A 26971-nucleotide genomic window follows, 5' to 3' on the forward strand; every position below is an offset into this window, starting at 1 on the left:
TGTAGACATAGGGTAGCGAATGCTCTCTGTAGACATAGGGTAGTGAATGTTCTCTGCAGACATAGGGTAGTGAATGCTCTCTGTAGACATAGGGTAGTGAATGCCCTCTGTAGACATAGGGTAGCGAATGCTCTCTGTAGTCATAAGGTAGTGAATGCTCTCTGTAGACATAGGGTAGCGAATGCTCTTTGTAGACATAGAGTAGTGAATGCTCTCTGCAGACATAGGGAAGCGAATGCTCTCTGTAGACATAGGGTAGCGAATGCTCTCTGTAGACATAGGGTAGTGAATGCCCTCTGTAGACATAGGATAGTGAATGCTCACTGTAGACATAAGGTAGTGAATGCTTTCTGTAGACAAGGGGTAGTGAATGCTTTCTGTAGACATAGGGTAGCGAATGCTATCTGTAGACATGGGGTAGTGAATGTTCTCTTTAGACATAGGGTAGCGAATGCTTTCTGTAGACATAGGATATCGAATGCTCTCTGTAGACATAGGGTAGTGAATGCTCTCTGTAGACATAGGGTAGCGAATGCTCTGTAGAAATAGGGTAGCGACGTCTTTCTGCAGACATAGGGTAGTGAATGCTCTCTGTAGACATAGGGTAGTGAATGCTCTCTGTAGTACTTTGGTACAGATGGTATGTAGGATATTTTTTAACGCATGGAACGATTTTGACCAGTCACCGTAGGGACTTCCCGCGCTACATGTATTTCGATTGCGAAAACGGTATGTTGACATTTAATAGTCAAACTGCCTCAAATATGACTTTTAGCGAGTCATGGCACAGCATTTATGACATGTGTATCCATTCTCTTGCAACTAAAGTTCGTTTCAAGGCGTCAATAGCGGTAATCTGACCGTGGTTGCTTAAATAACGATGAGTTGTGCGATCCACCGATCACTTCGCCGAAATTATTGTAAACATTAATATGATTATTGAATGAAATTTTGAATATAATTAATAAAATATGTTGCAAACATTAGTCCAGATAAACAATGAACAATTTTTTTATTACCAGATATTATAATAATAGGAATAAATTGCGTACTTCAGTTCGGATTTATTGTTCGGTGTTACGTGATCTGTTTTGTGAGATGGGGGGAAAAACATCGTGTCATTGGAAAACTTGAGTTTATTAAAAATGTTAGTAAATTTTGGGAGCCATGCTGGGAGCTATAACCGAGTTAGCGCTATATTGAAGCGCGCAATAACGAGGGAACACTGAACGTAAATAACTTGTAATGTGTGTAAAAAGTCGTACTAAAATACGCTTTTTGAAGGGGGCGTGGCCTAAATGCAAATGTCCGATTTGGATTTTCAATTTTCCGGACCCCTGGTAACAGTTGTAACTGAGAACCATATTACAATTGGTTTTCCAAGTCCATATAAATCAATACAAAGGAATAAACAACACAAACAATATATGGGTTATGATAAAATTCTGATTTTATTTTCAAATATTGACCAGACCAATGCTTCTAACCATATATAATCATAGGAACAAAATGTATGTTGACGGTTTGATTTCCAAGAATTTTTTTCACGTGCAGATTATCAATGTTGTGCAGTTACTCCACACAGGAAACCCTTGCCTTTATCAAGATACACTTTGCTTAACTACCTAAGGCTAAAAATAAGAAAATGAGATTGGTTGCCAGGTCCCTGGCATCAGCAAATGCCCCCTAGCAAGATCAGTATATTGTTTACATGTTTCTAGACACCCCTCCACACCAAGTGATGGACCAAATTCAGTCTGCAATAATGAGAAGCCTGAGTAACATAAAAATGAATTGGTCCAGTAAGCTAAGCCAATGCATTGTCAACATACTTCAGTGGTGAGTGTACTCTTCATTCCAAGCATAAACACCCCCCACAAAGTACAGATGATGATCTACATTCTAAGATTAAATTTTACTGAAAGTTTCTCAGAACGACAAGTTTGGGCTAGAAGACAAATAAAATAGAAATAACAGTAAAATTGAAACTGAGCTGAGAAGCCCAAATGTAAATTTCACTAAAAAAGGAGGAAAATTCTTAGCAGTTGGCTAAGTAGTAAACCTTTTGGAACTGATGTTTTACAAATAATCTCTACATTTGTGATAATATGTTAAAAGCTGTTACCTGAGAACAGATTTTCTAAACTTTTCAGCCAAGTAAAGTAACCCTTTAGTTAGCATGTAGGAGGAAGGGTGCAAGGAGTGGACTGGTTAGCTGCACGTAAAAGTAGCCCTATCTGTGTACTAACAGTATAAATAATGGAAGTTAACAATCAATTCAGGGAGTGGGCCACTAAGACTCGGGATATCAATCTCAAAATACAATATTTACAAATAATAATAACAACAAAACTTTATACATTGTACAGATTTGTCAACAACAAAACAAAACACAGATTAGGGGTTCCGTAAGTGGCAAGACATTTCTATACAGGACAAATGTCTGCAACAAATCAACACAGTACTGGTGTGTTAACTCAAGGAGGGATTCAACTACATTGACAGTACACATGACTGAACGAGTTACTATTATATATGATCGTGGTTATGGATACAAGCAATCGTATAGAACTGTTTTATCTGGTGGGAAGGTGCATCATTTACTATTTTACATGTCATATTTTTTAATAGATACATACTTCATTTTGGATAAATTTTCAAAGAGTAAATAAATTAAATTCAAGAAAATAGTATATTTATGATATTAGCACTTTCCTTCTTTCTTTGATCCTATAAACATATTGCATGTGTCTCCATCAAGTCTTCGGCCAGAGTTACCTCCCCTTTAGCTCTCGTTTTCCTTTCATCTAAAAGCTGCACAAAATTCATTCGGGGGGCAGGATGTTTCTAGTTGACGATCACCTCCAGCTGACTAAAAAGCAGCATAGCTATAAGCTGAGTATGAGTAAAGGAATCCTTGAGACAATTAAAAGAGCTGCACTGCTCTGTCCCAACACAACTGCAGTAGATATGTTGATCTAGTCATCCAACTGGTGACAGTAGACGTGGTGCTTGTACTTACAAATCTTCCTATTATTCTCGCACAGAGGGCATGGTAAACTAATTCTGGTCTGCTGACCCACAACGATGTCAGCACTTCATGTGTGTAATAACCTTCCAAAGGAAAGATTATTCACAAAAGTATTAAAAAGAACAATTTTTTAAGCCGATGTCAAAGGATATTAAAGAATAGCTTACAACATGCTGCCAGCTGATCAGAGATGGAAAATGAGGGCTTGAGGTGAGGTAACTCTAGACGGTGACTGCATGGAGAGCACCCCCTGCTGGAGAGGCATGTTTTGGGTTCTGCGTCATAGGTTCAATAAATCATGAAATTGCACTTAATTAATTAATAACATCACCATAATATTCTTACTGATAAAAATAATGTAACAAGAAAAAAACTAATTTGCACTACAACTAGCAAAAAAGAATACCGGTAGTTTTAACGAGAAGTGAAAGCATCAGTCTTACATATAAAAAACAAGGAGAGAAAAAACAGCCTACTACAGAACAATCTCAACACAATGACACACTGGATTCAGAGATTTGCAATTTCAGCTTCTATGTACTATAGCTTTAATGATTGATTACTGAAGCAAAAGGTTCGACCAGCAAATTTGTTCATTTGCACTTTACTCACACTATTATGGGTACAAATTGACTTGGCAATTTCTGATGTGGTGCTCAAAGTTTTATCTAAATAACATGTGAACCTTTCAGGTACCGTAATAATTCCATGTACCATCTGGAAACAGCTTACAGAATGTGGCTTCACGGCAGGTGGGGCATATTATTTTGAGTGAGTTGCGTTTAACTCCTTTGGACAGTATTCCAGTTATATCACGGCATTCAGCTTGATGTGGGAAGAAAGTCCTAAGGGATGCAGGACTCAGACATTTTCCACTTTGGTGAAACCCACGTGTACGGTCATGGCGCTGATAAACATAGAAACATAATCGGGCAAACTGGGATTCGAACTCACGATTACACATTTCTGGCATGCCCATGTTATTTTGAATGATTTAATATTTAGGCTTCACAAAGAGGAGTGAATTAGTGAGTTTATCATTATCAAACAGTATTTCAGTAATATCCTGGCTTGTCAGCTTATGTTGGAGGCCTAAAGAAATGCAGGTATCGGATGTTTACCACTTGGGTGAGACTTACAAGCATGGCTGTGGTGCTGACAAAACCATGATCACAAACTGGGATCTTAACCCAGGATCTGCAGATCCTGACTCGACTAATGGATGCAACTCTGTACAATGAACTGCAGCGACCTCGACCACTGCACTGTCCCCCGTGATGAACAACAATGGCATCACATTGATAGTGATGTAGTGCATAATACCACATAGGCATGATTCCGATAATGAACATATTCCACACAGGTAAACAATTTCTGGCATTGTCATGACTTGCAGACAAATGATCCACACAAATTCATTAAGATCAGATCTTTCCCTCTGATACGATAACTTTGTGAAGATCTGAAATCCCTCCATAGGAGGTAGCATCAGGTTTATCAAATGGACACGCATAGGGGTTTTGTCTCAGAGTAAAAGATGGGATTTTAATAAGACTGAGTGAGGTGTGATGACGTCCTGAAGAATGGACTGGACTTATTTATGGCACATTCCATGACTATTTGAAAGACAAAAACAGAAAAGACTGCATGTGCTAAGATGCAGAAGCAGCAAAACATACATTACTTTAGCAACTAGTGCAGATGAATGAATCCATACACAAGCAACATTGCGTAACATTAACAGACAACAGCAACCATGGCAACAGAACCACATCATAGGTACTGTCTGGAAGCAGTCCCATCTATTGCATGAAACACTGTTAAAAGTTAAGTTCAGAATTAAAGTGAAATTCTTTAAATTAATTATCAACAGCAAAACAGAAAGAGTCAAAGGAATATAATCCTTTCTTAAGACAGATTTGCTAACCTTATTTGAAGTACAAATGTTTATATCCTACTTCACATTTGATGGGGATATTGTTTATCCTTCCATGATACACACATGGTTCTAAAACCGGTAATAAGTCAAGTGTATAGTTCACTATACCTGACATCATTATCCCTATCAAAAGTGGAATAGAATAGTACTAGATTGGAGTATTAAGTTTTAATTGGGAATACATAGCAGACTGCTAATAACTTGACTATGGGAGCATATACACAGAGATGAATCTAGGATGGCAACAAAGGGGGGGATGTAAGGGGGAGGAATTACACATTAATGTGAGCACCTATGGACGCACTAATACAACCTACATGTACTTGCATTAAAGTGTTTTCCGACATTCACAGATATGAATACCAAGTGGCAAGACTGATTACAGATTATTCCACTTTGAAACACAAATTGTGATTGGACCATGACAATCATAAACAGGATTGTAACAACCTCTCTCATTGGCTGCTTTCGTAACTTCCATTTCATTAACTTTAATGGTGGATGATTACAGTATTACATGTCTCCTTGGAGATTGTTCCAATGGCCATTGGTCATTTATAAAACAAGTGAAAAAGTTTGGCGGCTCATATCTGAATGAGAATAATCCCCCGTGAAGATTAGAATTTGATGGGAATGTGCAGTGATACTGAAGGAATCCCTCCGTTGTGTGGCCTAGATTTATCTTTGTGTACAGCATTTACAGCTTGTAGAGCACATGGATATCCAGTATGCTAGGTATGTCAGTATGTCAGTATGCCACACACACAGTCCCACCATGGCTAGGGCCTCTCCACTGGCTTGTTGTCGGAACTGTAGTACCGCCTCCACACATCCCTTATCTTACGAACCCATTCTTCCGTTCGGGATTCAGGGTCCTCTAAGTAATATGTCCTGTTAGGCTGTGGGTGAAAAATACAAACGTTTTTTTTTACATACATTCAAGAGATTTGATTTTTGAATTATTTGTTCTATGAAATACTGGAAACATGTTTTCCACATAAAAAACAAATTCATTGCTGGAGACTTTCCAGGCTTATTTTTTTCCTTGGGCCTTATCCATTATACAGGGATGAGAATGGATATTTTACTTTTCAGCTGAAACTTTTTTTCAATGGAGCCTTGTCCATAATTTGGGGGTGTTCATGGGAGTTCAGGGGTGCTCTAAATTTGCGGATCTGCGAAAGAGTCTACTTCACAATGTGTACTGTACTTACAGTATGTACAAAGAATATCTTGAAATTCTTGGCTTCAGGACGAAGTTCTTTGGACCTGTGACAGACAGAAAGGTAGAGATAAGGAAAGAACCAAGGACTAATATAACACAACCCTTCCCTTCCCTTCCCTCACAACACCTTGTTAATAGTGCCCAACACAAGTAAACAGGAAACAACAGTATCAGGGTTTGACATGACGCACATAGGTGCGTCCAGTATGCACAAATGGCGAGAATCAATCTCATTAAAATCAGATCTTTGTACTCGCTACCGCTAAACAAAGATCTGAGGACATCCCATTAAGGGTCATGTCAGAACAACCTTTCATCCGACCAATCAGAGCGTCGCTTACCAGATCATGAAAGTGACAGTCGGAATCTGTTTTCTAATCATGCAACCACGAAATGTTTAACACGGGGTATTCCGAACGACAGTTACAGGTTTTATGATTATATCCATACAATCTAGGCCATCAATAAGCCATTCCAGAGTGTTCTTCTTATCAGTTTTAATTTTTTTAATCGAGAATATGTCAAAATATGTTTCGAAGCGTAGTGGCCAGTTTGAAACTAGAGTTGTAAAGCTAGAGAAAGCTGCCTTCTGATTGGCTAATGTAGATTTCATTGGTCGGTCAAAATTCGCAAAAGGTCGTTCTGACGTGACCCGTAATGGGATGTCCTCAGATCTTTGTTTAGCGGTAGCGAGAAATAAGATCTGATTTTAATGAGATTGGGCGAGAATGGATGCAGGAAAAAAATTGACTGTGTCCCATGGGACACACAAGCGTATAAAGAGCAATTATGGGTATCTGTTATTTCATCCATCAGTTATAACCACTGTCCACATGATCACTGATTCATTCCAGGCTGTAAAGACATGATCTAAATGTACAGACACTACACCGTTTCATTACTTTACAGGACCCTCATATTGCCTGCAAGGACCCTTACAATTAATAATTGGACGTTGTAAGTCAAGGTAAAACCCTGAGTATGCATGCTTATTCAGTGTTCCAATTTTTGTCATATTGACTTTGGAATTAGCATCACATGTAACTATCCAAACACATCTCATTTTAATAATCACTGATGTTAAAACAAACATATTTCCAGTCTTCCAACTGATTCTAATTAATGTCATGTTCAGAATGACAAACACTTCTAATTTGAGTTTGGTTTGTTGTTTAACTTAGCACACAGTAATATTCCAGCTGTTTGACAGCAGCCCATAAATAATCCAGTCATGACCAGGCAACCCAGTGATTGATCTCATCAGCAATAATCCACACCATGACATGATATCATCCAAGACACAGTCTTAGCACACAAGCCATGAAGTCTCCTCTTACGACCAGCAAACGGGGAGTTGCAAGCTACCAGTTTTATTAACTCAGAATCCCCATGAGGATTTTTTGGCTTGTTTGTTGTTATATCCGCACTCAGCAATATTACAGCTATATGACGGCGGTCTGTAAATAATCAAGTCTGGACCAGACAATCCAGTGATTGAAATCATGAGCATCGATCCACGCAACTGGGATATTGCATCAACCACATCAGAGAGCCTGACTGCCTGATCACATTAGTTGCCTCTTCCGACACAGCATTTTATACGGCAAGCATGGGTTAGTGACACCTGTTCTACCCCGGATCTTCACGGGTCTCCCATGGAGGTATAGCTACAATGGACAGTTTTCAGTGCTAGTATCAGCTCAGTGTTGGAGGACAGGTGATAGTGAAGGACAGGTATGTCAGACAATCCATGGGGACTTTGGGCTAGAATAGGCCCCCTGCAACCTATACTGGTAGTAAGAGGCGACCAAATGGATTGGGTGGTCAGGCTCGGTGACTTGGCTAATATGTGTGTCATTGTACCTTGACGGTTCAGAGGCTGCCGTCAAACAGCTGGAATATTGCTGAGTGCAGAGCTTAACAACAAACAAAGCATATTTTACTGGGGACCTATCCTTACCCGGAATCCCCACCGATAGAATTGTTTTATAGGCATTAGGCTTAAAAAAAATAAAAGAATTAGTTCTCAGGCAATGACTTGAAAATAATGTGCGGGCAGGCTGTTTTTAATTTTTTTTTGCTTGTTCAAACTAGTATTCAAACCAAATATACAGTTGTGTACCATCAAATCAACCTGGGAAAGGATCTCCTACATAAACAAGCATACGAACTCCTATTGCTGCCATGACCACAACACAAGATGTGCAGTAAAGCAGTGCGCATGTAAAGGGAAGTAACTGTGTGCTATATCTGATCTGATTTTAGGATTTTTCATTTGTTTTAAAAATAGAAAAAAAATGGAACATGCGGCAAACATAATGATGATGCAGGCGGTGCCTGAGAACCAAGACTATTATTTTTTAGCCTTACTTAGAAGTTGACAGATGACAAAGTAGACACAATTTATGGATAACAAATTGTAAATAAAGAAGTTGCTATCCCTAAATTGTGTATCTCACCATGGTATCTGTCCCTTGAGGACCATGTTGGCAGGGTCAACGTAGTACAGGTGGGGGCCCTCTGTCAGCAACAACATGCGCCTCCGGGCAAACAGACCCTGCAACAGAAAGTGGCATTATCAATACTCATTGTCAAGTCACTGTCTTGTGAAGACCTGGAAAGTTCGGTTTGATATCATGACATCATGGTATTTGTCACACGATCGACACCTCACAATTGACCCAAGCTAAATTGTCTTATGTACAAATCCCCATTGCTTGTAAAAGCAAGTTCACCTTCAAAACTCTCACCGCGAAAAGCTGGAACATTGTTAATGCAGTGAAAAGCGATATTTGGGGAAGACTACTTGTACAGGGGCCACCTGGTCGGTATTGAGTTAAAGAGTTGACTCATAATCTACGTCATCTCTCCAAAATAAAAAAAAAATGAACTGAATAGCTTGTAAAACAGACAATGCAGTGCCTTGTCAATTGATTTTTCACTTATATAGCACACAACAATTAATCATTTCGATTAATGATATCTCCGAAATGGTGATCGACCATGTGGTCCCTTTGCTGGCAGCCTTCCCTACTTATTCATTCAATCCTAAAACTCCTCCACTCACTGTCTTTATAAGTATCAAATAAGTTTGTTGATATCATGGTGGTTGATGCATGTCACAATCAATTAATTCAGGCCCCAAGATAGAGCTCACCGTCACAGAAATATTTCACTGAAAACGAAGGTTGTATTTTGCAATCATTTTCAGTTCAGGCCTTTCAGTTCATAACATCCTGTCCATCCTGCTATTGACAAATGTAATAATATTATCATAAGAATTTATTTATACAGCACAAAATACCAGCCAGGCTGCTCACAGTCGTTTTACACTATTATTACCCCGGGCAATGGATCAGTGTGTACTAAATTTTCATTCTCAGCTTCCTGGGGAGTATATAACCCAAGCTGCCTTTGAGGCACTAGAAGCTGACAGCTTTATAACCATCTCATCCTACTGGGTAGCCATTCACTGCTGGGTGAACAGAGGCATATTTCGAACAGTCCCTTGTCTAAGGAGACACCACATGTGTTACACGTCCTTCAGGGTTGAGCAGGCAACTCCCAGGAGTTAAGCTGCTGAATACAGTCACCCATCCAACCAATGTTGCTTTACTTCATCTTATTGTGACCTGTGCGCTGTACACAGGACCACGTGCCACCGCTAAAGACAAAGTACTCTTTTCACTGGTTGCACATGTGAGTGAGAACACATGAAGATCTGGGGTACAATAGGTCTTCAGCATCCTATGCTTGCCGTAAAAGGCAACTATGCTTGTCAGAAGTGGGGACTAACGGGATCAGGTGGTCAGGCTCGCTGACTTAGTTGTCATCGTATCACAATTGCATGGATTGATGCTCATGATGTCAATCACTGGATTGTCTTTTCCAGACTAGATTATTTACAGACCGCCATCACATAACTGGAATATTGCTGAGTGTGGCGTTAAACAACAAACAAACAAACAAACAAACAAACAAAACATGTGAGTGAGTGATTGAACATAGATTTGAACACAATTTCAGTCATATGAAAGCATAGCAGCTTGAAGTGGGAAGTAAGCTCGAAGGATGAAGGTCTCGAACACATACCCCTGGTGAAACACGCAAGCACTGGCCTGGTAACGACAGACCACACATCATACTCAGGGAAATCCAAATTGTGTGAGTGAAGTAACACAGATTCAATTGGGTTGAACACTGCTTTGCACCAGTATTTGAAATAATTTTAAAACCCAACAAGACAGTCGGGCAGGTGACCAATAAGTGTTGCCTGCCCATCTTCCAAGTTACCTGCCCGCATTCAGGCATAATAAATATTGAAAAATCGCAACCAAAAGAGAAACAAATCATGTCTTGATTCAGCTGAAATAATGCAAACAATTACTTGCGAATCTACAAGGAGAAAATAAAACAGAATACGTAAGTAGTCTTAAAATTATCTGCCAGACAGTCAGGCAGTTAGGAGAAAATGTCATGCAGCCCAACACAAGAGTTACTAGCCACAAGCAGGCGGGCAGGCAGGCAATTTCTTTCGGACACTGCATTGAACAGTACTTCACAGTGTGGCAATTTGATTTGTGAGAAGCACAAGTGATACAAGTCTTAGATGTTTACCACTTTCGTGAAACCCAGGAGTAGGGATGGGTGTTGACAAACCTAGAAACATAACTGTGATGTAACCCATGATCATAGGTTTCCAGCAACTTGGACACCTTCGAGGACCAGATCATCATTCTTCAATCTTATCAGTTACAAGAATAAATAAATCAGTTTTCAATCCAGTGAAAAATTAAATTCATTCACACTGCTTCGTCTAAGTAATAACGTTGTGAACAATGTTTTAATCATGTAAACAGTTGTATCCTACACAAACACGGGACTTATAATCAGTTCAATGTAATACTCTAACAAATAGGGGCAGTGGGGTAGCCTTTTGGTTAAAGCATTTGCTCGTAACATCGAAGACCCATGTTTTATTCCACACATAGACACAAAGCGTTAAGCCCATTTCTGATGTTCCCGGCCATGATATTGCTGGAATATTGCTGAAAGCAGCACAAAACCTTGCTCACTATCAGCCAAACAGAGAGAAAGTCTGAACCAACCTTCCGTTTATCTATCAAGCCTTGTTTGAGGATAAGGTTGCCCTCCACAAACTGGTGGTACTTGTTACCTGTGGCCTGTCTCTCCAGCTCCTTCTTGCGCTCGTCAGCCGTCATACTGTCAACACAAACACATACTGGTGTAACTGGAGGCAAATGACAGTGGGACATTGTCTTGATGTTATCAAGTTGTGAAAGGACATTCTTCTCTGTCATTACAAACAGGGAAAAATAAAACATTAAATTTCTTCAGGACATTTTGGATAACAATGAGTCTATGTCGTTGTGGGTGAGGGATTGGGTTTCAACATCAATCTGACAAGTATCTCACTTTATCTGGAATAGTTGTAATCCTAGGCCAGCATCAATTTCTGAAGCTTGATCATAAAGCTGACAAAAGTGAAATAACTATATGCAGACAGTTGTCATGTTTCCTCCTGACACTGAATGTGCAAAATGTCTTCCTTGCTCCTCCAAAAATTGGTTTATCCCCAAGTTTAAATCTGAAACTGTGTGTCTGACTGATGCAACCAGAGCCGATATTAAGAATACCTAGTTAAGGCTCTCCCATCCCTTTTACTTACACTGTGTCTGTTATTATCTCAACTAGTCTCTTGTCATCAAAGCCAACCTGTAAACAAAAGGAAGAACCAATAATTAAGTTTGATTGTTTAATGCTGCAGTCAGCAATATTGTAGCCACATGATGGCAGTCTGTAAAATAATTGAGTCTCGACCAGACATTGGGAAACTGGGATACAATGACATGCATCAACAAAGTCACCGAGTCTGGACAAGATAATCCAGTTGAAATCATGAGCATCGATTTTCGGAATTGGGATATGATGACATGCATGAACTAAGTCTTGACCACCCTATCCCGTTAGTCGCCTCTTACGACAAGCATGGGTTGCTGAAGATCCATTTTAACCTGTATCTACCTGGGTGTCCAATAATTGAATCTAAGTTGTATTTTATCATCATGAAGTAACAAAAAAATAGAAAATGTGATCTGAATCAAACACAAAACAGTTTACAAACTCAGCCCTAGTTTGGACCACAACGGTGGCACAGCATCCATTCCTAGCATCAGTTTTGTGTCTCCCCTCATTCACAGTGTATCATCTGTCCAATATTTAGATTTATTACCTACGAGGGCAAACATATCGGGGTTCATAACAATCATGTGCCCTAGGGTCATATCACTTCACGCGTCAACAGTGTATTGTTTCCATCATCCGGACAGCATTGTTGACGTCATCCGAATCTTATTGTGACGTCAGGTCGGAATGATGTCACAGTAGAAACGATGTCATTGCTGAAGATTGTTGACGTAAATCGACAAATAGTGGTTCCGCTGCAGTTGCGACTTGCTGTCCTTATAGGTAAACAATCAAATTTGTCTCTGTATGTAGATATCTTTTTTGGTAATAAGTAGAAAATTATATTCATGTTCATGTCATACTATGTGACGACACTCATGCCTAATTATTTTGACACTCGTGTCGTAAACATAGTATGAGATGAACACTCATATCATATCCTCTATGTATCACAACAGGGGTCGACAGATAGACCCACTAGAAAAGTCTGTCAATGTGCTCTGTAGGATTTATCTACAATTGATAAAACAGTTGCATGAACTAATTAAATATTATCTTCCTTCATTTACCTCCACAGGAACAGTGCAATGTCAGTCAACAGCAATTTTTAGAATCATGTCAATTGACAAATACTCAAAACAAAGCTTTGATGTCCAAAACAAGGAGTCCAGCTAAAAGACAAGTAGCAGTTTAGGAAAACATGGCAGCCCCAACTAAACTGCTTCCATCACTGAGCTCCACAGCTCAGGGTTATGACAAGTTGCTGGGAGATATGCCTTCAACTTACCCTCTCTGAGCTCAGGGTTATGACAAGTTGCTGGGAGATACGCCTTCAACTTACCCTCTCTGAGCTCCACAGCTCAGGGTTATGACAAGTTGCTGGTAGATACGCCTTCAAATTACCCTCTCTAAGCGCCACAGCTCAGGGTAATGACAAGTTGCTGGGAGATACGCCTTCAACTTACCCTCTCTGAGCTCCACAGCTCAGGGTTATGACTAGTTGCTGGTAGATACGCCTTCAACTTACCCTCTCTAAGCGCCACAGCTCAGGGTAATGACAAGTTGCTGGGAGATACGCCTTCAACTTACCCTCTCTGAGCTCCACAGCTCAGGGTTATGACTAGTTGCTGGTAGATATGGCATCATTTTGGGTGCAGGTCCATCTTTCAAAGTGTCCCAATTGATGCTCTTGAAAAACTCATGATCTTTCAGTGGGCCAAATCCTCCTAACTCTGGGCAACCCAAACGATTTGTTTCATCTATGACCTGAGAAAATAAAACCAAACTAGAGATCCTTTCTTAATTTATATCTTCATGAAAATTGAACAACTGTAACTTACAAACAACATATGACATTTTGGCATCTCCACCATCTTTGATTGTTTGTTGTTTTATGCCGCACTCAACAATATTCCAGCTATATGACGGCAGTCTGTTAATAATCAAGTCCAGACCAGACAATCCAGTGATTGACATCATGAGCATCGATCTACACAATTGGGATATGATGAAATGCATCAATCAAGTCACTGAGCCTGACCACCCGATCCCGTTAATCGCCTCTTACAACAAACATAGTTGCCTCTTACGGCAAGCCTGGGTTGCTGAAGAGCTATTCTAACCTGGATCTTCACAGGTATCTCCAACATGTGAGTGAATTGGGATTAAAGCTATTATGACTTGTTTGTATTTAGTGCCAAAATCAGAATAATTCCAGCTCTATGACAGTGTCCTGAAGATATTTCAGTCAAGACAATCCAGTGATTGACGTAGAGCGACGATTGACACCTTGGTGAACTGAATACAATTTTTATTCCAAATACAGGAAGTTTATCATCCCCAAACACACTCATTTGACAGCCTCCATATATCAGAATTCTACTTACCAATAACTTTTCTACTAAGTCTGTGGCTGAATCTGGAAAACCTTCGGGAAAATCATACTCTAATTTTGTTATTTTCTGGAATATTTGGTATTCATGCCTGAAAAAAAGAAGAAAAAGAATAGATAGCAGTATGATCAATGAAAAAAATGATACTTATAGAAATTAAGCTATATATCCTACTCAAAAGAAGTTAAGGAGCATCCGATTCTTTCATATGACGGTAGTTATGTCATGATCTTGTTACTATAGCAATAGTCTTCAGCTACCCATTCTTGCCGTTAAAGGCGACTATGCTTGTCGTAAGAGCGAGGGTGGTCAGGCTCACTGACTTGGTTGAGGCAGGTCATCGATCCCAATCGCGTGGATCCATGCTCATGATGTCAATCACTGGATTGTCTGGTCCAGACTCGATTATTTATAGACCGCCGTCATATAGCTGGAATAGTGCGGCGTAAAACCAACCAACCAACCAACCAACCAACCAACCAACCAACCAACCAACCAAATATAGCAATATGAAAGAATCCTCAGGTATGGCTTAATAACTATAGTAATATGAAAGAATCAAGTGGTCCTTAACTTCTTTTGAGAAGCTTATTATTGTTACCATGATTGTGAAGGTATGAATAATAAAGCAGAATGTAAATTTTACATTACTCAATGTTTAATGACAAATATTTTCTCGTGAAAACAATGAAAGCATTCACATAAATATTCAAAAGTCAAACAACAGCAGAGGGTTAAAGTGAGTGCGGGAGAAAGACGGTGAGTGGAATTTAACACCGCCTTGAACACCATTGTTGATCAACGCAACTATCAGAAATATTCCAGCTATATGACAGTGGTTTAAAAATAGTCGATTCTGGACCAGACAATCCAGTGATCAATATTATGAGCAATGATCTGATTCAATTTAACATATCAAGGGTTCCAATGTATGGGCCGCACTGTTGAACGTAGATATGGCGTATGAACGTAGAGTCAGTTTGTTTGGTTGTTGACATCAAGCTCATGAGTGAGAGACAACTGCACAGAAATAGAGATGGTGACATCACTGGACAATGGTATCAAGGATGGCAAAGTTGGTTGGTTTGTTGTTTAACGCAACACTCAGCAACATTCCAGCTATATGACGGCAGTCTGGAAATAATCTGGCTGGACCAGACAATCCAGTGATTGATATCATGAGCATCGATCCACGCAATTGGGATCGATGACATGCATCAACCAAGTCACCTCTTACGACAAGCATGGGTTGCTGAAGACCTATTCTAACCCGGATCTTCACGGGTCCGGATGGCAAAGTGAAGCGATGGCTCATTGTCAAAATGGATGGAACGGTGTGCTGCAATTTGAAGAGCTGTTCCACAAGATAAATTCTTGGCCTCAATTACTAAATAACACCTGCAATTGTGAAGATACGTAACGGCTCTTCTCCAATACGGGATTAGCTTTGTGAACAATACTGATGGTTTTTGTGTGTATCATGATTGGCATGTTGTCTATTAAATAAACTTTGTCTTGTCTTGCCTAACTCAAGCAGCATGATCACACACAACAATCAATTGAATCCAAGTTGTGCACTTACCCTCCCCTGAATGGCGGCAAGCCTGCCAGGAACTGGTATATGATACATCCTAACGCCCACAAGTCCGAGCTGCAACAACACAACATTACTGTCACCTCCGCCTCAACACTTTCACCTTCATATGAATAGGATTTGACATTACATTGATGTAACAGACAGAATTATGAAATGTGACAAACTTGTACCTGAATGATGCCTTCTTGCTCGTGAGTACTTCCGGGGACACATACTGGGCAGTTCCAACAAAGGAGTTCCGCCGCCCACCCGAGGCTGGAGTGCCATCTGAACAATAATCAACTCAACTGTTATCAATTCATCAAATCTATTCTGCAATCAAGTCAACTGTTATCAATTCATCAAATCTATTGGATCAGGAAGAGTTGGTTTTTACAGTATTTCAGTTACATATCATATCATGTAAGTTAGTGTGAGAGGAAAACCCAAGGTGATGTCACCATTTGGAAGAAACCCATGAGCTGAGGTATGGAGATTGACACAGGACTTGCACCAAAAACCTACAGGTGATAGGTCAGGTCTGCAAGCTGTTCTCGCACCCACTGGGCATCCTCGTTAATAATGAGTAAGTGGGCAGACTTCTTTCTATGACAACCATATCGAAGTGAGTTAGTAGAGTTTACAGATAATGTTGTAATGTTTCAGTCATATCAACAATTTACAGCTACTGATAAGGTTTCAGTCATATCAACACTTTACAGCTTGTGATAATGTTTCAGTCATATCAACACTTTACAGCTTGTGATAATGTTTCAGTCATATCAACACTTTACAGCTTGTGATAATGTTTCAGTCATATAAACACTTTACAGCCAGTGATAATGTTTCAGTCATATCAACACTTTACAGCCAGTGATAATGTTTCAGTCATATCAACACTTTACAGCCAGTGATAATGTTTCAGTCATTTCAACACTATAGAGCTAGTGATAATGTTTCAGTTATATCAACACTTTACAGCTTGTGATAATGTTTCAGTCATATCAACACTTTACAGCTTGTGATAATGTTTCAGTTATATCAACACTTTACAGCTTGTGATAATGTTTCAGTCATATCAACACTTTACAGCTTGTGATAATGTTTCAGTCATATCAACACTTTACAGCTAGTGATAACATTTCAGTCATATCAACACTTTACAGCTTGTGATAATGTTTCAGTCATATCAACACTTTACAGCTAGTGATAATGTTTCAGTCATATCAACACTTTACAGCTAGTGATAATGTTTTAGTCATAGCTTGTTTTCGGAGGAAGCCCAAAGTGGGACAGGTTATATTGATTTAATGAACTCGGTTTTGGTACCAACAGACCAAGGATCATAATTGGAACAAATCTGGGATTCAAATCCATCATCAGTAAATCCTGGCAAGGTTAAGGGAGGAAACTAAGCACAGTAAATCGTGGCACCTGAGACCACTGGGCATCTATGGATATTGGCGCCAACACAATTACACAGGTAATAAAAACGTTTGAAAAAGAAACATGCAATATGGTCTACAAAACCTGAACAGGCAACTGGCTTTACAATCCATCTAGCATGATAATACACAAGAGTTTCTGTCAAAGCTTTGTGGTCAATGCATGAAGTTTTACTCTGCATTTAGCAATAGTCTATCAACGTAATTGCCTGTTATGTAAGTTGGACTAACTTGGGCCAGGGGTGTAATGAATGAACCCTTGAACCACAACACCACCCAACTGCACCTTTTGAGCATGTGAGAGAAAGTGGCTGTGTCATGACAAGCTCAAGAAGTCCAAATATAGATTGGAAGTCAAAGGGTTTGTGTCACATCCCTAACTTCTAAGGGGTAAATACCACAAGGACCCAAGGAACCCCAATTCCACTTTTCAAATTGTTACTTGTGTCTAAGGTCAACTGACTGTAAAAGTCCAGTTTCAACCCTTGCCTAACTAGGCTGGAATTTCTGGGCTCCATTGTAGTGCCACCAGTAGCTACACGAGTTATGTCCCTTCTGTTGAGCAATCAGATTTTACCTCTCATATCACTTGCATTTGTTCAAACAAGATGATCTGATTGATAATCAAGATCTTTATTATGATAAAAATGGTCTTACCTCACAAAGTGCATCAAATCACTTGAGCACTAGATAAAGAACATGAAAATATTTGGAAAATATCTGCCATGTTGTCATGATCTGGATGTCGATTTTGATTGGACTATGCACAGACTTGTTAGTCCAACCAAAATGTAACTCCATAATTCCAGCCTACTACTGGACTTTAATAATAGTCAGTTAACTTCCTTGCCTCAGGAAGATGGTCTAGAGTAGGCATGTGAGTGTGGTGCAAACCTAAAATGCATTGGCTGTGATGGCCTTAAGTACCTCACCTCCACCTTTAGAGTTTTCTACTGGAGAAGAGTCTTTCAAAATCTTGGCTGACCCAAAGTCGGTGATCTGGATATGCATCTCATCATTTAGAAGAATATTTTCGGGTTTGAGATCTCTGAAATATCAATTCAATATTGTACTACAGGATATTTTCATGTTTAAACATTTTGAATTCAAACCCAAAAAGACTAAAAATTATGTGTATCTCATCAAGGTAACAATTATTCTCCTTATCAAGATATTTGGCATTCACCTAGTGATGTGTGCCTGTGTGAGCATGTGTGCTTGTACTAGTCCAAACTAATGCCAGTTTTACAGTGTTAGCCCACTGAGAGATCATGCCACAGTTTAACATGGATACCTCATTCAAACACAGAATAGTGACTCCGAGCCAAACAGTCCTTCTTTTATCCCTTGATGCTCGGAACAGGGGGGTAACAACAAATACCATCTTTTAACATCTTGTGGTTTGACAAAGCCAAAGGATTGAACCAGCAATCCTCTCCAGGCAGATGCTATATGCACTAAACCACAGGGGTGTTCTATGAATCTGTTGTCTTACTGTTATCTTCTGTAAATTGTACAATAAGTTGCAACTCTTACAGTCTTAAAATAAAGAGCTACTTGTTACCATGGTTACAATGACTAATATTATACATGGTATAATACAAATGTAGGCGTACCTGTGGATGATGCCCAGATTACGTAGATGCTGGAGCGCTATCACTATTTCCGCAGCATAAAACTGTGTACATGCAACATCAAAGGATGACAGCTTGTTCAGGTAGTGGAGCAGCTCTCCCCCTCTTGCATAACTCAACACAAAATCTGGATACTGGTCAAGGGAAGTACTCCATGTTGGTTTTACAAGAACTATTCTCTGCATTTCCAGCCTACAATCTTTCAACACGGAATCAAATATGAGAGAAATACTTTTGTTACCATTTTCTTTGTTGTTTAACGCCATACCCAGCAATATTCCAGCTAAATAATCGAGTCTGGACCAGACAATCCAGTGATTGATATCATGAGCATCAATCCGCACAATTGGGATCAATGGCATGCATCAACCAAGTCTGACCTGACCACCCAATCTCGTTAGTCGCCTCTAATGACAAGCAGCAGAAGATGTGAGAAGATCCAGCAGAGAGAGGTTGAAGAACTCGTTACCAAAATGTCTGGATGTGCAGATCAAAATAGTGGTTGTTGACATCCGGACTCTCAGGAAAGAAGTGATGTGTTCCCGTCTTGCGCATGCGCAGTTGCACGGCTTTTGGGGGATAGATTACCCCAACAACTATAACATAGGTAGGCAGTAAAGAGGACGTCTGTTCAAATTTTAAATTAAGATTTATAGTGTGATTAACAGCCAAACAGGAATTTATGGCAAGGATGTAATAGAGGTAGGGTATTCAAAGGAATTATACTTTTGTTTACCATTTTCATTGACAATATGGGATGCAATAATGTAGAGTTCTACACAGATGTGCATGACAAATATACATCCAGATTTACTGGTTTTTGTTTGTTTGTTGCTTAACGCTGCACTCAGCAATAATCAATATGACAGTCTGTTACGAATCTGTCTGGACCAGACAATCCTTTGACTGACATCATGAGCACTGAGCTATGCAAATGGGAGAGGATGACTGACTATGTCAGTGAGTTTGCCCTATCCTGCTAGTCGCCTCTTAGGACAAGCATTGGCAGCTGAAGACCAATTCTGGCCCACATCTTCACTGGAGTGATGGACTGGTTGTCTTATTGCAACATCTATCTATATTATATGCCGGCAAAGATTTGTTGTCGGTGGTACTACCTACATGTGAAACAATGGTGACAGACCCAACTACCCAATAACAGGAAAGGCAAAATGATCCCCAAAACAGCTGATTTGGACAAATGTGGGCAGATTTTCAATCATACATTTAGCCCCGTTCTCTACCAGTGAGTGAGTGAGTATGGTTTTACGCCACTTTTAGCAATATTCCAGCAATATCACGGCAGAGGACACCAGAAATGGGTTTCACACATTGTACCCATGTCGGGAAATGAACAAGGATCTTCGGCGAGACGAGCAAACGCTTTAACCACTAGGCTACCCAACCACCCCAGAGCTCCAGATAAGCTGCGTATCTGCGTGAAATATGCATCAGAAATGCAGAAATACACAGTAAAATAAAATCCAAGCGTATCAAATACGCAACGAACATTACAGATACGCTACAAAAATAAAATTTGTGCGTATCATCAAAATATTGTGAAGTAACCTTGCGTATTCGATTAGCAAATCAGCAACTTATTTTGAAATTATAAACGGGCATTCCGTCAACCTTGCCAAACTCCATGATGACAGTCACATCATGATCATTTGCCATCACACTTTCGTGTGGAATCACGTGGTATTTTTGAGTCCTATAAAGCTCTCAAACCCACACGACACCAGTTTGCAGGGACTAGATGAATAGTGTTTTTAAATATTTAACTTAATTACCCACTTGTGTAAAACTAGTGGGTAACAGAAATTTGAATACGCAGATAGAATTACTGATACCCAATGATTTTAAAATGCATGGGTAAAATACCCACAACACCAAAAGCTTATCTGGAGCTCTGCACCCCCCGTTCTCTACCATGTATACCTTGCATGTAACAAGCCAGGTTCAAAGAACCTACTTTTAAGTCTTTAAATTAGCTCTCATGTGAGCGTGAATCAATATAAAACACAGTACATGTTTAACATGTAATGTTGACCACAGGTGAAGCAGCACACACCTCATGTATATGAGGTGAGGTGAAATTTGGTTTAACGTCGCGTCCAAGATTATAGCACTTATATAGCGACGTGCATGCACGTGTATGTGTGTGTGTGGCTGCTTGTACAAGTCCGGACTGATACCGATTTTTAGTGTAAGCTCACCAAGATACCATGCTGCAGTTTAACATGAATACCCCACTCAGACACAGTATACTGACTCCGAGCCGACCAGTCCTTGTTTTAGCCCCTTAAAGCCGAGCGTAAATATAATACCTACAGTAAACTATGGTTATAATGAACACAAAGGGACCACTAATTTTAGTTCGTTATAAGCACATATACAGCATATGTATAACAAATGGACGGGATGAAAACACATTTCTTTATATCCGTCAGTTCGTTATAAACATAGTTTACTGAATATCATGATACAGGTCAGAATGTATCATGTATCGTATTGAAGATCATGTATCACATTGCATCAGTTTTGGTGTATTATTTCTCCCGGCATCATTTGTACTTTCCTAACATGTCTCCATAGAAACATATGAATCTGGTACAGGAGATAATACTTGCACTTAGCTCAATAGAATGCACATTGACCTTCTTTTTTCAATGGGAAAATATAATTAAGTTGTCTAGGTTTGAAAAAGTTTAATATTAGTGAGTGAGTATGGTTTTACGCCGCTTTTAGCAATATTCCAGCAATATCACGGCGGGGGGACACCAGAAATGGGCTTCACACATTGTACCCATGTCAGGAATCGAACCCCGGGGCTTTGGCGTGACGAGCGAACGCTTTAACCACTAGGCTACCCGACCGCCCCCAAAAGTTTAATATTAAGCAGACATCCTTAATTGTGGTGTGGTGTGTTTGTGTCAAGTAGCTGCTGAAGGATACAAAGTCTCTCTGTGTCCTGAAATGTGCAGAAGAGTTGAATGAAGAAGGGGTGATTTAACTTCATGAGAACCTCTCTTTCTCTCATCACATATTCGTTCTTGCGTTCTTTGATTATATGCCTCTTGTCCAAAACTTTCACTGAAACAAATTGTCAAAAAAATTAACCTTGGGGGTTAAATATATTACGTTTACGCTATGTTTTGTATCCGAGGAAGACAAATTTTAAGAATCTTTTTTTTGGTGATGATATGAAATCTCACTGAAGTCATTTACTCATGAAGATCTCACAACCCCTCCAGAGGTCATGTCAGGCAAACCTTAAGCAACATTTGACCCCCCCAAATATAAATGAAGGATGCCTGGGCTATTGATCCAATCATATAAAAGCTTTAAGAAATGATTCGGCTACTAATCTTAACAAAAGAAAACCCAAACACAACCCAAACACAACCCAAAAATTCCTTCGATCATACACCCTCGTGGGTGTAGAAGTTTTTGCGCTCAGAAACAACAGACTTTTTCTAGAGATTAATATCATCAGGAGATTTTCATATAAGCAAACCTTGATAGACCTTTGATTGAAAGTCCAAGAATATGAACCATTCTGAAACCCATCAGGGTGTAAAAAATATCCACAACAACATAATGTTACAGCTAATTAAGTTCCTTTTCAATATCCAGAAATGAGTGAGTGAGTGAGTGAGTATGGTTTTACACCGCTTTTAGCAATATTTCAGCAATATCACGGCAGGGGACACCAGAAATGGGCTTCAAACATTGTACCCATGTAGGGAATCGAACACAGGTCTTTCATGGTGAGTAAACGCTTTAACCACTAGGCTACATCCCGCCCCTCCAGGAATGAGATATACTGAATGTTTTACTCACTCCTACAAAGATTTCGAGGCCTCAATGCTGATTAGAAAGTTCAAGTCTGGACTAGGGGCTAATACTGCAGACTGATTATGATGAACACAATCGCAAAAAATATTTGTTTAATGTTCCAAGCAACATTCCAGTCATATGACAGCAGCCCCAAAATACAAAATCATGATCGATATTGAGGCCTCAAAGCAGAAAAGAAAGTGTTGCTTAGCACCACCAACACTCCTACTATGCCACAGTGCAAGAACCATGAATGTGAAAGTAAGGACAAGACATTCCTTCCTTCAGAGAGTGAATGTTATGCTATACCGCAGTCAGCAACATTCCAGCTATGTCACGGGAATTATCTTGTCACGGCCAACAAACCAGAGGTTGACAGTTGGCTGACAATGCTAAATGCAGTTGACACACAATCAGCCAGGGCAGACACTGTAATTCCTAGATCCTCACGAGTGAGCAGATCCAGCAAGCAGATCTATCTATTCTGCCCCAGAATCCCCACTGAGTTCTTCCTTCCTCCAACTCTGTGCAACTCACCTGCTACTTCTTTATCCACGCCAACCTCCTTCGCAAGGTACACCTGAACCAGTGAGGTTAAGCATTACTAATACACAGGAACAGTTCACATATAATATCTTCCTAATTCTTCTTAATCACAAGGACTTGATCAAAGACAAATCTATAAATCTAAGTATTTGAAAAATGATTTTTTTTCTGAACTCGTTACTCATTTGGGAGATGCACACATTTTGTTTATCAAAGTATTTCTTTCTCGATTTAGATCTAAGATGCAGTAATATAAAATTAAATGCATGTTTAACTTGTTCGTTATCATTACTCTGACATTAGGACAAAGTATATATGTATAAATTAACATATTAACAATGCTTTCAACCAATCAGACTGCAACAAACAATCCCGCCCATTAGTTTTACAATGATAATCTTTCTTACAGTTGAAAAAGATCCTTCTCCAATAGCTTTGCCAAAGATAAAATCATTTGGTGTCTTCTTTGCTGGCTTGTTTGTGGTTTCTGTGTCAGTCACAGACATTGACGAGGAGGAACTTGTTCGTCGAGACCCCATGTCCTCTCTGGCCTTCACCCCTGACTGGGGAAAGAAGGAGTCATTATCAACAAATAACACATTGAGTTGGGTTTGGGCCACTTGGAACAGTATTTCATTTCTATCACAAGGTGTCAGCTAAAAGTGGGAGGAATGATTGGATTTTTAACACAAAATCCGGGTGAATCTTTGATTCAAACCCATGATCATATGATTTTGGACTGCCAAAGGTAAGCAACTAGGCACAGCAAATAGTGGTGTGTTAGACAACCGGGCCACAATTTACACATTGAAGACAGGTATTAGTCACCAGGGATTTATCTAGCACTCCATGCTAAGTGTCATTGGCAGAAAAATTGGGGAAAAAATAATTATTTTGTTCACAACAGGGATTTTCTAAAAGTTTCTAGCTTCTTAAATTCAGATATATAAATATGCACTAAGCCTCTTCCATTTTATTGGCCCTGTTATCGGTGAAAAACAAGTCACATCTTCAAAGAAATAACACCAGTTACAACTATATTAACATGAAGCGAAAACATTTTAATTTCAATTTGGGATTTTGAACGGACATCTGACCAGCTTCCAGCAGACTTAGGGCTGAATACCAAAGTACAGTCGGAAATGCTAGAAAAATGCTTTTCTGGCTTCGTTTAATAAATACAAATCATAGGGCTATGAAAAAAATTAACACATATCAACCTAATCAAGCCTATCCTAACTGACACTGTGATCAGCCTAAAAGGTACTATTACTGGTAAAATGATAAGATTAGAAAATATCCATGTGTTGTCATGCATGTATGAAAATGCCTAAAGCCTGAAGTATTTACCTAATACCTGTCCCGAGGTGATGACCTCAGGCTGGCCTGTGCATCCGTCTCAAAATATTGCTGTTTTTGTATTTCATTGACATATGCGTCGGGAGGCAATTAAGATATGTACTGCTTTATATTTGCTTGGAAAATGATGGATTAGTGAGAAGCTATGAAATGGGAAGAGTATTGGAAAGTTGAGGATTATCAAGAAGTATTTGTTGTTCTACAGATGATTTCTTTAGCCAGCATCTGATTCAGCTGATGACTATCTGAATCTGTACTATCATCCAGAGATATGACAAGTGGTGCAAGAAGGCTGATATCTCTGCTGTCATACTGGCGGTACTGACATTCTATTTCAAGAACTTGATTTTCAACCTTCGGCCATACCTCTCGTGGGATTCTAGCAAAACAAAGGCTATGTTGATCAACCCTTTATAGTTAGCCCAGATAAGCTCAGTAGGGTTGGGCTTACAATGTCTAACTAGCATACGTAACACAATGTGACCCTGTTGTGCCGCCAGGACATTGGTCTTGTACTTAACCGATTCCTTATTCAGACGTAGTTTCCCCATGAGTTGAACTTAAATCTCAGATGGTCTGAAGTCGACATTGCAAGATGTCAGATATTCCTGCAGTGTCGCCTTCCGACTACTAATGGTTGGCACAACAGTATCTTGTTCCCAGACGACATTATGATAACTGGCGTTATTCGTGACAGTGACACTAGGGTTGTAGACTGGGCAGTAGCTGATGATCCAACTAGCCTATGAACACATCACTATTCATTTCCTAATGATAGTCACCAGTTTGCCTTTTCGCCGCTAAAATTAGCTCGACCCGTGAAGATTCCGGGGTTGAATAGGTCTTCAGCAACCCATGCTTGCCGTAAAAGGCGACTATGCTTGTCGTAAAAGGCGACTAACGGGATCGGGTGGTCAGGCTTGCTGACTTGGTTGATGCATGTCATCGATCTCAATTGCGTGGATTGATGCTCATGATGTCAATCACTGGATTGTCTGGTCCAGATTCGATTATTTACAGACCGCCGTCATACAGCTGGAATATTGCTGAGTGCGGCGTTAAACGACAAACCAACCAACTAAAATTAGCTCACATCCATCAATAAGCCCCAGATCTCGGGTTCCGGCATGGAAACAATGATATGATTATGTTTACCTGATGGTACCGTGGGTACTTTTCATCTATCTGGCAGTAGCCACATGAAGTCAGTGTAACAATTGATAACTGATCTGGAAGCACTGACTGCGACAGTCATGAATGGAGTGGAGATAGCGTGACCTCATAGACAGGATGGAATATTTCCCCCTGAAATCTGCTTGGTTATCGCCACGTGTAGTGAATCAAAAACCATCTTGTGGAGACCAATAATTGGTTGGTTGGTTTGTTTTACGCCGCACTCAGCAATATTCCAGCTATATGACGCCGGTCTGTAAATAATCAAGCCTGGACCAGACAATCCAGTGATTGATATCATGAGCATCGATCCATGCAATTGGGATCGATGACATGTATCAACCAAGTCAGCGAGCCTGACCACCTGATCCTGTTAGTCGACTTTTACAACAAGCATAGTCGCCTTTTAAGGCAAGCATGGGTTGCTGAAGACCTATTCTACCCTGGATCTTCCTGGGTCATCAATAATTAGTGTAATCCAGGAATTGTGCCTTTTATTTCCTCCCAAGTTCGACTACTAGTCGGGGTAACTTTTGCTCATTAAGCTTGTACACTGCACGCCTAATCATGCAATTCTACATCCTGTGCATGTTTACTGAAATAATACATAAGACAACAGTTACAGGACAACATGCAGTGGTTATCAACTTGTATACAAAAGCAAGAGACACAGCACCTCAGACGGCTTGGCCACACGTGCAGTCACAAGCTAATGAGTGAGTGAGTGAGTGAGTATGGTTTTACGCCGCTTTTAGCAATATTCCAGCAAAATCACGGCGGGGGGCACCAGAAATCACAAGCTAATGAATGGTTCTATGACTTAGCCATGAGTATGCACTCAGGTGTAATAGGCACATTCTTGCTTAATATGTACAACATTGACAAGATTGAGAACTGTCTTAAAGGAGAACAATGTCCCGGAGTCTCAGTAAAGGTCTATATCTAGTGAGTGTGCCTTGTGTGAAACAATCATACATTGTCGGTGTGTAATAAGGATAGTTATTTCCCATTACTGTTAGTGTGATATTCATATTAAAGAAAAATGGAGAAAGTTTTGAAGTTATCTCAACCTGCTCAGTAGCCTGTATTCCACCCAAAGAC

At 39.8% G+C, this 26971-nt stretch overlaps 1 protein-coding gene across 3 annotated transcripts in view; it reads right to left on the reverse strand.

Annotated features, from left to right (window-relative positions):
* Positions 1 to 1428: 1428 nt before the first annotated feature.
* Positions 1429 to 26971, reverse strand: part of LOC124110633 (3-phosphoinositide-dependent protein kinase 1-like) — a 28934-nt gene continuing 3391 nt past the window's right edge. For 2 of the 3 annotated variants that reach the window (XM_046469947.2, XM_046469948.2), the window contains 14 exons: positions 23746 to 23901; positions 23330 to 23372; positions 21908 to 22045; positions 18932 to 19076; positions 18248 to 18363; positions 16062 to 16158; positions 15877 to 15945; positions 14289 to 14385; positions 13492 to 13668; positions 11885 to 11931; positions 11304 to 11418; positions 8655 to 8752; positions 6185 to 6239; positions 1429 to 5869 (listed from right to left, as the gene is read on the reverse strand). In XM_046469947.2, coding sequence (XP_046325903.2) covers positions 5750 to 5869; positions 6185 to 6239; positions 8655 to 8752; positions 11304 to 11418; positions 11885 to 11931; positions 13492 to 13668; positions 14289 to 14385; positions 15877 to 15945; positions 16062 to 16158; positions 18248 to 18363; positions 18932 to 19076; positions 21908 to 22045; positions 23330 to 23372; positions 23746 to 23901 — 1473 coding nt within the window. In that variant the 3' untranslated portion in view covers positions 1429 to 5749. The remainder of the gene's footprint in view (positions 5870 to 6184; positions 6240 to 8654; positions 8753 to 11303; positions 11419 to 11884; positions 11932 to 13491; positions 13669 to 14288; positions 14386 to 15876; positions 15946 to 16061; positions 16159 to 18247; positions 18364 to 18931; positions 19077 to 21907; positions 22046 to 23329; positions 23373 to 23745; positions 23902 to 26971) is intronic. The other variant, XR_006857274.2, reaches the window with a different exon arrangement.

Source organism: Haliotis rufescens, unplaced genomic scaffold, assembly GCF_023055435.1.
Source record: "Haliotis rufescens isolate VD_foot unplaced genomic scaffold, xgHalRufe1.0.p SCAF_11, whole genome shotgun sequence".
Lineage (NCBI taxonomy): Eukaryota > Metazoa > Mollusca > Gastropoda > Lepetellida > Haliotidae > Haliotis > Haliotis rufescens.